The sequence below is a fragment of the Crinia signifera genome, chromosome 7 (genome assembly GCF_055691185.1).
Source record: "Crinia signifera chromosome 7, ASM5569118v1, whole genome shotgun sequence".
Taxonomy (NCBI): domain Eukaryota; kingdom Metazoa; phylum Chordata; class Amphibia; order Anura; family Myobatrachidae; genus Crinia; species Crinia signifera.
Window position 1 is genome coordinate 169,793,574 of NC_139223.1, and position 12,907 is coordinate 169,806,480.

Here is a 12,907-nt window from a genome sequence, read left to right on the forward strand (position 1 = left end):
TATTCTACAACTCTTTCTTTTAAGAGTGTTTCCATCAATTCCCCTACTACTGATGTAAGGCTCACTGGTCGATAGTTGCTTACCTCTTCTTTGCTTCCACTTTTGTGCAGTGGGACTACATTCGCTGTTTTCCAGTCCTCTGGGATGTTTTCCAGTCCTCTGGGATTACTCATTTTCGGAAGGGTCTGTGACGTCAGGTCCAGCCTTTTCAGCCTGTTTCTATCACACACTTTTGGAAGGGTCAGGGGCTACGCACAGACTGCACACGCTGGAAAAATCATTTGATGGCGAGTGAGTTGTTAATGGATTTGCAGCCGGCCGCTGATCATTTCCACAAGCCATTCGCGAATCTGCACGTGGCGTTATTTCACTCTGTCTGGGCGGCAGCTATTAAATCGCAGGTCTCTGCTAAATCATCCATCAGCTCTGAATAACCCCTATTGTCTGTTGTTTTGTCCCTCTATGGTGGCAGCCATTTTGTTGAGGACATTTATAAACTGATATACACTCCTTAACTGCAGAGGCAGCCTGGGCCCCCTGTCTGTTCAGGCTGAGGTCAAAAGTCCCTGCAATTACCCCCTGATGTTATCCCTGCTGAAAATATACAACAATAATAATAATAATAATAATAATAATAACACAACAATCTCTTGTAACTTTAGTTGATTTAATCACTGTTTTAACAAACTGAACAGAATTTGTCAACAAGATCAGTATCTCTTATCCGCTAATATACAATCACCAGAATTAGGCGTCTTTAACGGGTATAGCTTCGGAAACAGACCGTAAAATCTTGTAAAATAAAACTGAGATTACAAAAGAAAATAACACAAAATCTTAATGGGACAATATCTCTGAGTTGGACGCACAGATACAGAGTATATACAGCCGGTAACACGCAGAGTGCGGACTATCTCCACATTCCACTGCCAGGATATCGTCTGGAGAGTTATCGAAACACAACATAGCACAGCGCGAATCTCTTCAGTGTACACGGTTTCTCAATGGGTCAATTCTATTCTGCAGTATGGGAATAACGCCGGGAGGGAGCCCCTTAAACTATTCAAATCAGGTCATAGAAGGCGGTACTTACTTGAGGCTGTTTAGTTGCGGGTACCGCCATTTTCCAGCTTAAGTTCCCCTCGCAATGCTGCTAGGGCACAGAACAGCATCGCTGCCCTAATTTTGTCAGACTTTTGCTCGCATCCCAGGAGAGGTGCAAGCAAAAATCCACTAGTTGGCGTTAGCAGTGCGCTAATTACAATAGAGCCGCTTCCTCCCTCCCTCCGCTATACACATCGTTCTGAATAGAATTAACCCCAATGAGACTGGAGCAGTAGTGTTCCCACTAATGTCTGATGCGGGCATGGCACTGGGGGATGCGGGGGCAGTGCAGTTAGGTAGTGTGGAATCATGGGGAGGTGGCGCGGACCAGCCGGCATCACTATTGGAGGCAGTCACAGATGGGGGCGTGCCCTTGACGTCTGTTACCGATAGGAGCTTGCTTAGCCCCTACAGAGCTGCAGGACTTCCTCCAAACTCTTCTTTTTATCTTAATAGACACCTAGTCACACAGCGCCAGCAAGGCAGCGGGCAGGATGTTTTAAAAATAGGGCAAGGAAGTGTCCTGCTAAAACAGACTAGTGGGAACACTAATATAAAAGGAACCTTGGCAGATTGGGGGGTTCCTTCCCTTAGAGATAAAGTGTCTACAAGAAAAATAACTTTTCGGGGGAACATAGAACCCTTGTTTAGTGGGAGTATTGAGCGGAAGGTCCACCCCAGTTTAGGAAAGAGGTGCCCATGCTGAGATGTAGGTGTACCTCTATATAGGAGGTGGTGTACAGCATTTTTCTCCCTAGGGATAGTCATCTATAGAACATTTTGTTTTCTATACTATAAGGGTCTGTATTCTGGTGTGGATATGAGCACTGTTACATGGTATTTATAATGCTGCAGGTAACACAGATGTGATGTAAATGAGTCAGGAACTGTACATGTTATAGATCAGAGAGCTGTCTGTGGCAATGTGCGGTATATAGGCAGTGAGAGAGCCGTCACATTGTATAGAGTAAGGCCCAGTGTACAAGGCCTGAGCAGGGAAGGGAGAATCTAATCTGTAAACAATCACAATGCTCCGTATTATCGGAGTAATTACACAGCGGACACTTCTGCGATGGTCACTCGACGCCTTTGGCTTTCAGCTCATCTCGCACACGGCCCAGATATTCAGGATCAGGATACCCAAAGCTGCAAGAGGAAACATGGGACAAGTAAGTATATAATGTACATACATACCCTGCTCCTAGTACAGTATATATACAGTAGCACACACCTTCTGCTCCTTGTATAACACACGTGTGGCTATTAAATAACGAGACTGTATTTGTAAAAAATAAACCATATGCAGGCATATAAGATAGGCTGTGTGCATAATAGTTTTGAAGTGCATAATTTTTAAAGTGCGGCATCAATTAATCATAACTGCAGCGTTATACCGGCGTTACACCAAAGTGAAACAGAAGGACAGAGAACAACAACTGAGAAAACCAAAGACTGCTTTGAGTGAGTTCAATTAACCCCTTCCCGACATTTGACGTACATTTACGTCATGGTCGGGATGTACTTCCCGACACATGGCATAAATGTACGTCATGAATGTAAACTGTCACCACGTCTATAGACGCGGTGACAGAGGGACGATGGCTGCTGTCCCTGACAGCAGACATCTTCCCTCATTGCCCAGGGGGGGCAGCGATGCCCCCCCCATCGGCGATCGCTGTGATTGGCTGTTCAAATGTGAACAGCCTATTACAGCGTTTTCTGTGTACCGGCGAATAACGTCGCTCGGTAACACAGGGATCGGTGGTGATTGGTGCTGTTAAGTACAGCACCAATCACCACCGGGTGTAAAGGGCTCACTGGTGGTCACCCCACCTCACCCCACCTGCCCCCAAGGCTGTGATTGGTCCGTCGGACCGACGGACCAATCACAGCCATTACACCTCACAGAAAATAACGGAGACAGCCCTGCAGCCGCCATTCCGGTCAGGAACAGCGTGCAGAGCGGTCTCCGTGCCCATCTGTCCCCTTATATTGACCTGATCAGCGTTGGTGGCATCCGTGCTGCCAGCTGCTGGTGCTTCCTGGTTGCTGTGGTTGCTGTTGCTTCCTGCTGCTGCTGCAGCGTCATTGTGTCAGAGAATATAATATTGTGTGATATAATTTTGTCTCTGCTGCCCCCTGCTGCCCCCCTTTTGTGCTGATCAGTATAAATTAACTGATCAGCAACTTTTTTGGGGTGCAGGTTTTTTTTTTTTATATATACCCTGTCAGGTATCACCAAAAGTGGTGTGCCTGCTGCCCCTCAAGGCTAATCAGTGTTGCATCACTGATCAGCAGTTTTTTTTTTTTTTTGAGGGTGCTGTGGGGGGGGGGGGGGGGTTAATTTTTTTTACACCCACAGTGATTTTGTGGGTGTCCTGTGGCCGCTGAGCGCTGATCAGTGACGTACATCACTGATCAGCATTTTTGGCACAGGGTTGATCTAATTTTTTTTTTTTTGGATCAAATTCCTGTTGCATTTGACTCATCAGCAGTTTTTTTTTTTTTTTTTTTGGAGGGTGCTGTGGGGTCTATTTTTTAAATTTTTTTTACACCCACGGTGATTTTGTGGGTGTCCTGTGGCCGCTGAGCGCTGATCAGTGACGGACGTTACTGACCAACATCTGTGCTCAATTTTTGGCGCAGGAGCTTTTTTTTTTCTTTTAACTTACACGTGTTAAAGCACTACATACACACTACATACCCCCCGTGTTGAAATAAAGTTTGTACCCCCCCCTACACTATACACGTGTTGAAACACTACACTTACACAAACACAAAAATAATAAAAATGTCCCAATCATCGCAAAGACTGTTTTCAGCGGAGGAGGCATATGCCCTTATTGCCTCTGACACTGACACAGCCAGTGAAGAAAGCGATGAATTTGCATTCGTCTTAAGCTCCTCTTCCTCCTCTAGTGATGAGGGACCCCCTCAAAGACGCCCCCCGTAGAGCAGCTGAGACCCCCCCCCCAATGATTGATCTCGTATGGACCCCACCACCAGACAATTTTGAGCCCCAGGTTCCTGAGTTTTTGGCCAACCCAGGAATCCAATTTGATACTACAGGCCTCAAAGAAATTGACTTTTTCAAAGTCTTTTTCTCTGATGATTTTATAAATTTAATGGTGGACCAAAGTAATTTATATGCCCAGCAGTTTATTGCCCAAAACCCCACGTCATCATTTGCTAGGTGGACCCCTGTAGATGCAGTAGAGATGACGACGTTTTGGGGTCTGGTGTTACATATGGGCATAGTTAAAAAGCCAGAAATTAGACAATATTGGAGTACAGATGGTCTGTACAGCACCCCACTTCATCGTATGGCCATGACCCGGACTCGTTTTGAGACGATCCTGAAATTTTTGCATTACAACGATAATGCACAGTGCCCACCCAGAGATGATCCCACCTTTGACCGGCTATTCAAAGTCAGGCCGGTCATTGATCATTTCAGCGCCAAATTTGCTGAGATGTACATCCCCGAAAAATTCATTTGTGTAGACGAGTCACTGATACATTTTAAAGGAAGGGTTAAATTCCGCCAGTACCTTCCCAATAAGAGGGCAAGGTATGGCATAAAAATGTATAAGCTGTGCGAAAGTACCTCAGGGTACACCCACAGGTTTAGGGTATATGAAGGGAAGGACACAAGAATTGAACCGCCAGAATGCCCCCCCTCCCTCGTAGGTGTTAGTGGAAAGATTGTCTGGGATTTAGTGCACCCCTTCCTGGATAAGGGTTATCACCTCTATGTGGATAACTTTTACACCAGCATCCCCCTGTTTAAGGCCCTTGGTTCAAGAGGTACAGCAGCTTGCGGTACTGTGCGCAAGAACCAAAGAGGCCTCCCAAAAACGCACGTTGCCCAATTACTGTGAAAGCAGGGCACAATCCACCGAAAATATGTTGTTGGTCAAATATAAGGACAAGAGGGATGTCCTTATACTGACAACAATTCACGGAGACAGTACCACCTCCGTCCCTGTACGAGGTACCAGTACCCACACCTCAAAACCTATTTGTATCCTAGATTACAATAAGTACATGGGCGGAGGGGCGTGGCCGAGATCAGCAAGGAGTAGCACGCATAGTGCGGGCTCTCCTCCACCTAATCCTACATTAACCCATCCTGCGCTGCCCTCCCGGGGTACTTACTGCAACAAGCAACAAGAAACAGTGCCCTGGTGCTTGCGGCTCTGAGGTGCCCCCATCCGCTCAGCCCAGGACCCCTCCAGCGTGTGTCCGATTCTGGGGCCTGGGACGCGAGGACGCTGTGAGGCTGCACACACCGCCGGGAGCCCGCCCGCCTCCTCTCCCGCCCGCCTCCTGACACCGGATCTCCGACGGCGGACGGCGGGGATAACAGCCTGTTCTCTCCTCCGCTCCGGAGCCGACTTGGTCACGAGCGGGGTTGCGCCGCCAGAAGCCTGCCTGACTGCTCTCCTGCCCGGCCTCCGACACTGGGGTGAGTGACGGCGGCAGGCTAGTCAGCCGCACGCTATCTCCCCTGACCCACGCTGACCTAGCGGGGAGACACCGGACTGCTGGGAGCGCCCGGGCACCTGGCGCTGTCTGCCTCTCCACCCCCCCCCCCCCTGTGCTCACAGCGCTGGGCGGAAGTGTTGGCGGGGCCCTGGGTGAAAGGAACACTCTCCCCCCCTCCTGCTGATCACTGAGGGGAGTGGGAATTCAATTCAATTACAGGCTTATACATCCGGACGGCCCAGGCAAGGGCTTACTCTCTTCCCCCCCCCCCCTGAATCCTGGCCCTGTAGAAAATAAACAGCATATTGGCACCCTGCCAGCTCCTATACCCTGCAGGACAGACATAACTGTTTTATTGAGCTGACACCACCACTGAGCCAGAAGAGTGGTGCCATCTATCTGTTTGAGTGAAGGCCTGGTTCACACCCAATACGCAGCTATATGTGCAAGTGCTGAATTGTACTTTATATGGACACTGCCCGCCTCCAGTCCTCAGTCAAGCTCATGCACCCTAGCTTAATACCCTGAGACCCAGTAATACCTAACTGCAGACCGCTGCTGCTGTATCCCCGACTGCTTCCCATACCGTCTATCCGCGACACACACCACAAGTAGAATGGGGAAAAGCAACCCAGCTACAGCGGCGGCAAAACTGGAAAGATATGCCAGGAACCCCTCTCAGGCAAAACCCCCCGAGGTCGCACAGTCCGTATCTTCTCCTGACACTGAACCCGACCCACCTGAACAACCAATAGACCCTTTCCAGAGATTGCTGGACGCGGTTGCGGCCACTGAGAACCGTCTGGCGGACAAAATTGCCCAGGTACAGTCGGATTTATCCATTATTCATCACGACCTGCAGAGGGTGAGGGAGAGGGTCGGAGAGGTCGAGACTAGGGTCTCCACAGTGGAAGACACTGTGGCCCCTCTGGACCGACGCACCACAGCTGTTGAATCCCAAATCCAAGGTATCAATAAAAAATTGACGGACATGGAGGGGCGCCTCAGACGAAACAATGTTCGCTTTGTGGGACTCCCTGAAAAGGAAGAGGGTGGCTCACCGGAGCAATTTCTGGAGAAATGGCTCACCGACACATTTGGCTCGGGGGAATTCTCCGCGCACTTCGCTGTTGAACGTGCTCACCGTGTGCCCATGCGACCACTACCACCAGGCGCCCCACCTCGAACCTTCATCGCCAAATTCCTGCACTACCGTGACCGAGATGTGATCCTCAGACTGGCCCGGACCAGGGGCCCCCTTAAGTGGAATGGCTCACCCGTTTCAGTTTTCCCTGACTTTGCTGTTGACGTCCAGAAGGACAGGGCCCAGTTTGCAACCGTCAAGAGAAGACTGAGGGAACTAAATATTCCGTATGCTATGCTCTTTCCGTCTAGGCTGCGTGTGGTCGCTGATGGAGAGACCAAATTCTTTACAACACCGCGGGAGGCTGCGGCATGGCTGGACAGACATCGACCACAGCGTCACGCCTTGGCGCCTGAATGACTATAATCCCCTTACTCCAAGACTGATGAGTATATGCATGTATAAGTTGGCTGATGTCACCCCTCGTTAGCAGAGGCATATGCAACTGTTTATATATTACCGTTATTGCTTGTTCTTTGATTATTTCTATTGCTCATATAGTGCACAACTCATTCTGTAATGGAGGAACGCACCTGAAGGTGCTCCGTATCCGTGATACAGCGGCGCACTATATGAGTGTACTCTCGCAGCCCCGGGAGGCTGCGCATATATATATATGACCTAGGTGGGGAGCCGCTCTGGCTCTAGGTCATTAAATTCTTTGTCCCCCTGTAGAAGTTGTGTTTAATACAATAGGTATACCCTAAGTATGCCTGTTTAAGTTACCCCCTTGGCCTGTGTTTTAGAGCCGAGGGATAGATAGATAGTTGGTAGCTAGGTATCTATGTGGTAACCTACCGCTAGATACAGGGTTTCTTTATGGTATTTGTTGGGGCTCCAGGTGTGCCACAGTTGGGTTATGGTATACGGGGTGGGGGGAATGGGTTCAATTGTTCTCTTGGATGCACTTGCATCACGTGCTCTGCTCTTATTTCTTTATGTCTTTTCTGTTTTTTCTTAATTTTCTTACTGAGCTATGACCGTGTGACCTTATCAATCTATAGTATCATTGTGCTCCCCTGGGTGTATAGAGTGAAATGGATTAGATGTGACAATGGGTACGCTTAATTTTCTGACGTGGAATGTGGGGGGCATTAACGACAAGATAAAAAGATCTCTGGTTGTTAGACAACTGAGGCAATACAACTCTGATGTCATTTGTCTCATGAAAACTCACCTCGTGGGTAGTAAAATCTTGTCATTAAAGAAACCGTGGGTTGGGTGGGCCTACCACTCCACTTACACTTCTGCATCTAGGGGTGTCTCCGTTCTCATCAAAAAAACTGTACCCTTTTCCTTAGACACCGTCCAGACAGACCCATGGGGAAGGTTTGTGTTTATAAAATGCTCCATCCAATCTATCCCAACCCTTCTCATGGCAGTGTATGTTCCTCCTCCATACTCCCCATTTGTGTTAAAAAAGGCGGCAGAGTTTATGGCATCTTACCAAGGGGTTCCCACAGTGTGCCTGGGCGATTTTAATAACCTGATGGACCCTGTTTTGGACAGGATTTCCATGAAGAACCCCCATGTGCGACCAAAAACATCCCCCTTTGCCAAGGTTGTAGCAGAAATGGGCCTGGTCGACGTATGGAGATCCAGGCACCTAACTGATAGGCAGTATTCATGCTTCTCCCACTCCCACTCGACATTCTCGAGGATAGATTTAGCCCTTGCTACACCAGAAATCCTGCCTAGGGTCCGCTCCTCGAGGTATGAGAGTAGGGGCATTTCGGACCACTCCCCCCTCTCTCTGAGTATGGACTTTGACTGCCAGAGAGGTCAGGCGGTTTGGAAGCTTAACCCATATTGGCTCACAAATATGGGGGATGGCTTGGAGCTAGAGGTCGCATGGAGGGAGTTTTTTGAACACAACTCAGAGGGGGTCCATACGGCACTATTATGGGACGCCTTTAAAGCATACCTCCGGGGAACGTTAATCCAAAGGATCTCTAGCTTAAAATCCTTCTTTAAAAAACGGGAGCTAGCCCTTGAGAATGACTGTATTGCAGCAGAACTGCGATACTTATGTGATAGACTGGATTCCTCCAAGTCCTCTTGGCTGGAAGCTCAGAGGGAATGGAAAAACTGCTTGCTGGATAAGACACGATATAAATTATTGTATACCTCCCACTCTGTGTACGCATCTGGGGATAGACCAGGTAGCTTTATGGCACAGATAGCAAAAGACGAGCGTAGGGCTTGTACAGTTGTTGAGTTACAGACTTCCCGGGGAGACACAGTGACACGGACCCCTGATATTGCAGGTGAATTTATGTCCTATTACCGGACACTGTATGAATCTAAGGCCAATTATGCCCTGGATGACCTACTCGCATATCTACATGCCATCCCACTACCCTCACTAACCAGTGAACAACGTGACCTCCTAGAATCCCCCTTCTCTATCACGGAGATTACTGCGGCTATACAGGCTTCCCCGTGCGGCAAGGCCCCGGGCTCTGATGGAATCCCATCTGAGCTCTATAAGAAGCATATCACCTTCTTTGCATCACATTTGCATTCAGTTTTCCAGCGAATATATGACACAGGGTCTCTCCCAGGTTCTATGTCTGAAGCTATAATAATTGTTATACCAAAACCTGACAAAAACCCTAAACACCCTGAATCATACCGGCCCATCTCATTACTACCCACAGATGTTAAAATTCTCGCGAAGGTCCTGGCTACTAGATTGACACAGGTTATTACGCATATTATTCACCCCGATCAGACGGGCTTTATGCCCAACAAGTCCACGTCTGTTAACCTGCGACGGTTATTTACGCACCTGCAGCTTCCCAGGGAAGACGCACCTGTCTCGGCCATAGCCTCATTAGATGCAGCAAAGGCCTTCGATTCTGTTGAGTGGGGATATCTCTGGGAGGTGTTAGACAGATTCGGCTTTGGCCCCAAGTTCACCAGACTTATACAAACCTTATACTCCTCCCCGACAGCCAGAATTTCGGTTAATGGGTATGTATCGGAACCCTTCCCCCTCTACAGGGGCACGAGACAAGGCTGCCCCCTCTCCCCACATTTGTTCGCTATAGCCATCGAACCCTTAGCTTGCTTAGTCAGAGACTGCACTTCAATTAAAGGACTAATGGTGGGATCCAGGGAGGATAGAATAGCGTTATACGCAGATGACATTCTCCTTTTCATTCAAGACTATTCAGTCTCCCTACCTATATTATTCGATATTATAAACGTGTATGGTCAATTCTCTGGTTTACTAATAAACTGGTCCAAATCTTCAATCACCCCGCTGAGAGGACAGGTCGCAGACACCTCACCCAGCCTAGCCCAGCTCCCTTGGACAGACAAATTTAAATACCTGGGCATCTGGGTTACTAATGCCCCAATTACATACATACACCTAAACCTACTCCCACAAATCTCTTATTTACGCTCCAAGATCCCAATATGGAGCAAACTGCCACTCACGATCACGGGAAGGGTTAACCTAATTAAAATGGTCTGCCAACCTAAATTACTATACGTCCTCCAACAATCCCCAGTCTACATCCCCAAAAAATACTTTACCCAAATTAACGGCCTCCTATCTTCTATTATATGGGCTAACAAACGACCAAGGATCAACATACAAACTCTAACCAGATCCAAAGATAACGGAGGTCTGGCGCTCCCCAACTTCCAACATTACTACTATGCAGCACAATTAATGTACATTTGGGAATGGCTGAATGAGAAGGATGAAGCCTCCTTACACATGCAATTGGTAGGGTCCGTTACCCCTGACTTAACCCCCCTACAGGTACTTTTAAGTAAAAATGCAAAGGCGGTTAGAATCCCTATAATTAAGCAGGCAATTATTGTATGGCAGCGAGTGCACAGGCTAATGGGGGGTGGGGAGTGGGACCCTGACACTCCATTATTCAACCCCGGGGGTCTACCGGAACTCTCCTCTCTACTAATACGGGAGACATGGAATAGCTGGGGTGTTGGTACACTGGGGCACTTGTATGCGAACAACACCTTGAAATCCTTCCAAGAGTTACAACTTGAATTCCCTATCCCCAACTCACAATTTTACAGATATCTACAGATGCGACATGCTCTCAATGCTCAATTTAAAACATCCCCTCTGACTCTCCTTGACTCTCCAGTTAAAAAACTACTAAGCGACAGACCACAGGGGCATTTGGTCTCCATCGCTTACTCGTCTATGCAACAGATTCACCATTCTGACCTGCTAACCCCCCTTAAACTAAAATGGGAGGCTGATTTGGGACCCCTCTCAGACGACATATGGTCCTGCGCACTTGAGGCTCCAAAGCGGTCTACTACTGCTATTAGATATCAGCAGATACAAATGTTTATATTACACAGAATATATATGACGCCGGTGCTTTTGTGCCGCATCGGGGGGGCTCCCTCCTCAGCCTGCCCAAAGTGTGGCTCCCTGGACGGTTCTTTCATACACATGGTATGGGCATGCCCTAAGATCACGCAATTTTGGAACGATGTCATTGGGGCTATGGAACTCACAGGCATACCTAGAGTGGCTCTGACACCAGTGTCCTGCCTGCTAGCGGCTATAGATGAAGAGATGTTATCAGACCCAGACAGACGGTATGTAGTTAACTTATGCACTCTGGCCAAGGTATGCATAGCCAGATTGTGGTTGGCCGGGGAGGCCCCGAGGTTGGGCATCTGGGTGTCCTTAGTGAACGAGGTGATAAGCCACGAAAAATTTGTATACTTGGCCAGGAAGTCAGAGAAAAAATACTACGCCATATGGTCTAGATGGTTGGACTCCACATACTCAGGGAAAGAAACGTCTGTCGACTAGATGATGCGGCTCTACCCTCGTGGCTGTAGGGACTACCTCAGCTCAAAATACCGATTGTAACTTGGGTGGTATGATATGAAGGGATAGGAACATACTGATGGACCCATGAGACACGACCTGTATGCCGATATGCCTCCCGCCCCTCGCACATCTTATTTGAGACCCATGATACCTACACTTTGGAAACTACACCTATAATAATAGCCAAGATGCTGGACTGGGGACACACGGTCAATTGTGCTACTTGTTAAAATAATGGAATCCACTTCGTTTTTCTTTATTTTATTTTATAATTGAATGCTCCAATGTCACAATGACATAATGCCACACCATATGATGTCTGGTATATGATAGATGGGTGCCTCATAATCTTCGGATAGTCCTCTAGGATACATAAAAGCACCATACCCTCTGGAATGACGTTATACATGCTTGTTGATTTGTGTCAATTGTTCTTTTCTATATTTTTTTTTTTTTTTCTCTCTCCCCTTCTCTCATTGCTGTACTCTTATTGCTTTGAAATGTTAATGTTTCACCTGCAAAAAACTCAATAAAAAACGTTTGAATAAAAAAAAAAAAGTACATGGGCGGAGTGGATCTTTCAGATCAGGTACTGAAGCCGTACAGTGCCCTGCAGAAAAGAAAAATATGGTATAAGAAGCTGGCCGTGTATATCATCCAGATGGCACTGTATAACGCTTACGTACTATTCCGTTCTACCAGCCAGACGGGGACATTTATGCACTTTCAAGAGGAAGTCATAAAGGGCCTAATATTTGGGAACCAGCAGGCAGAGGGCCCCAGTACTTCTAGTACTGGCCCCAGTACTTCTAGTACTGGCCCCCGTATTGTATCAGGGCAGCATTTTCCTAACGAAATCCCCTCCACTGGAAAAAAGGGCAGGACACAAAAAAGGTGCAAAGTTTGCTATAAAAAGGGAATAAGAAAGCAAACTATTTTCCACTGTGAAACTTGCCCCGACAAACCCGGCCTATGTATGAAGGAGTGTTTTAAAATATACCACACATCTATGGATTATTAGGTTCATCATTTCACCGTGCTTCGGGGGTCTTGCTAATGCGACATAGCACCCACCATTCATTCCACCAGAATCTGTGCTGCAAAATCCAAATATCACTCCTTCCCTTCTGAGTCCTGCCATGCACCCAAATGGTATTTTTTGGTCACATATGAGGCATTGCCGTACTCTGGAGAAATTGCGGCACAGATTTTGGGGTGCTTTGTCTCCTTCATTCCTTGTGAAAATGAAAAATTTTGAGCCAGAACTGCATTTTTGTGTAAAAAAAATGTAATTTTTCATTTTCACAGCCCAGTTGTACCAAAATTGGTGAAAC

The 12,907-nt window shown here is 47.6% G+C and overlaps 1 protein-coding gene across 2 annotated transcripts in view; it reads right to left on the bottom strand.

The window, feature by feature from the left end:
• Positions 1-650: 650 nt before the first annotated feature.
• DTX3L (deltex E3 ubiquitin ligase 3L) overlaps positions 651-12,907 on the bottom strand; it is a 39,237-nt gene continuing 26,980 nt past the window's right edge. Inside the window, exon 5 of one of the 2 annotated variants that reach the window (XM_083154318.1) lies at positions 651-2,250. In XM_083154318.1, coding sequence (XP_083010444.1) covers positions 2,181-2,250 — 70 coding nt within the window. In that variant the 3' untranslated portion in view covers positions 651-2,180. Of the gene's footprint in view, positions 2,251-11,866; positions 12,184-12,907 lie in introns of those variants that run through there. The other variant, XM_083154319.1, reaches the window with a different exon arrangement.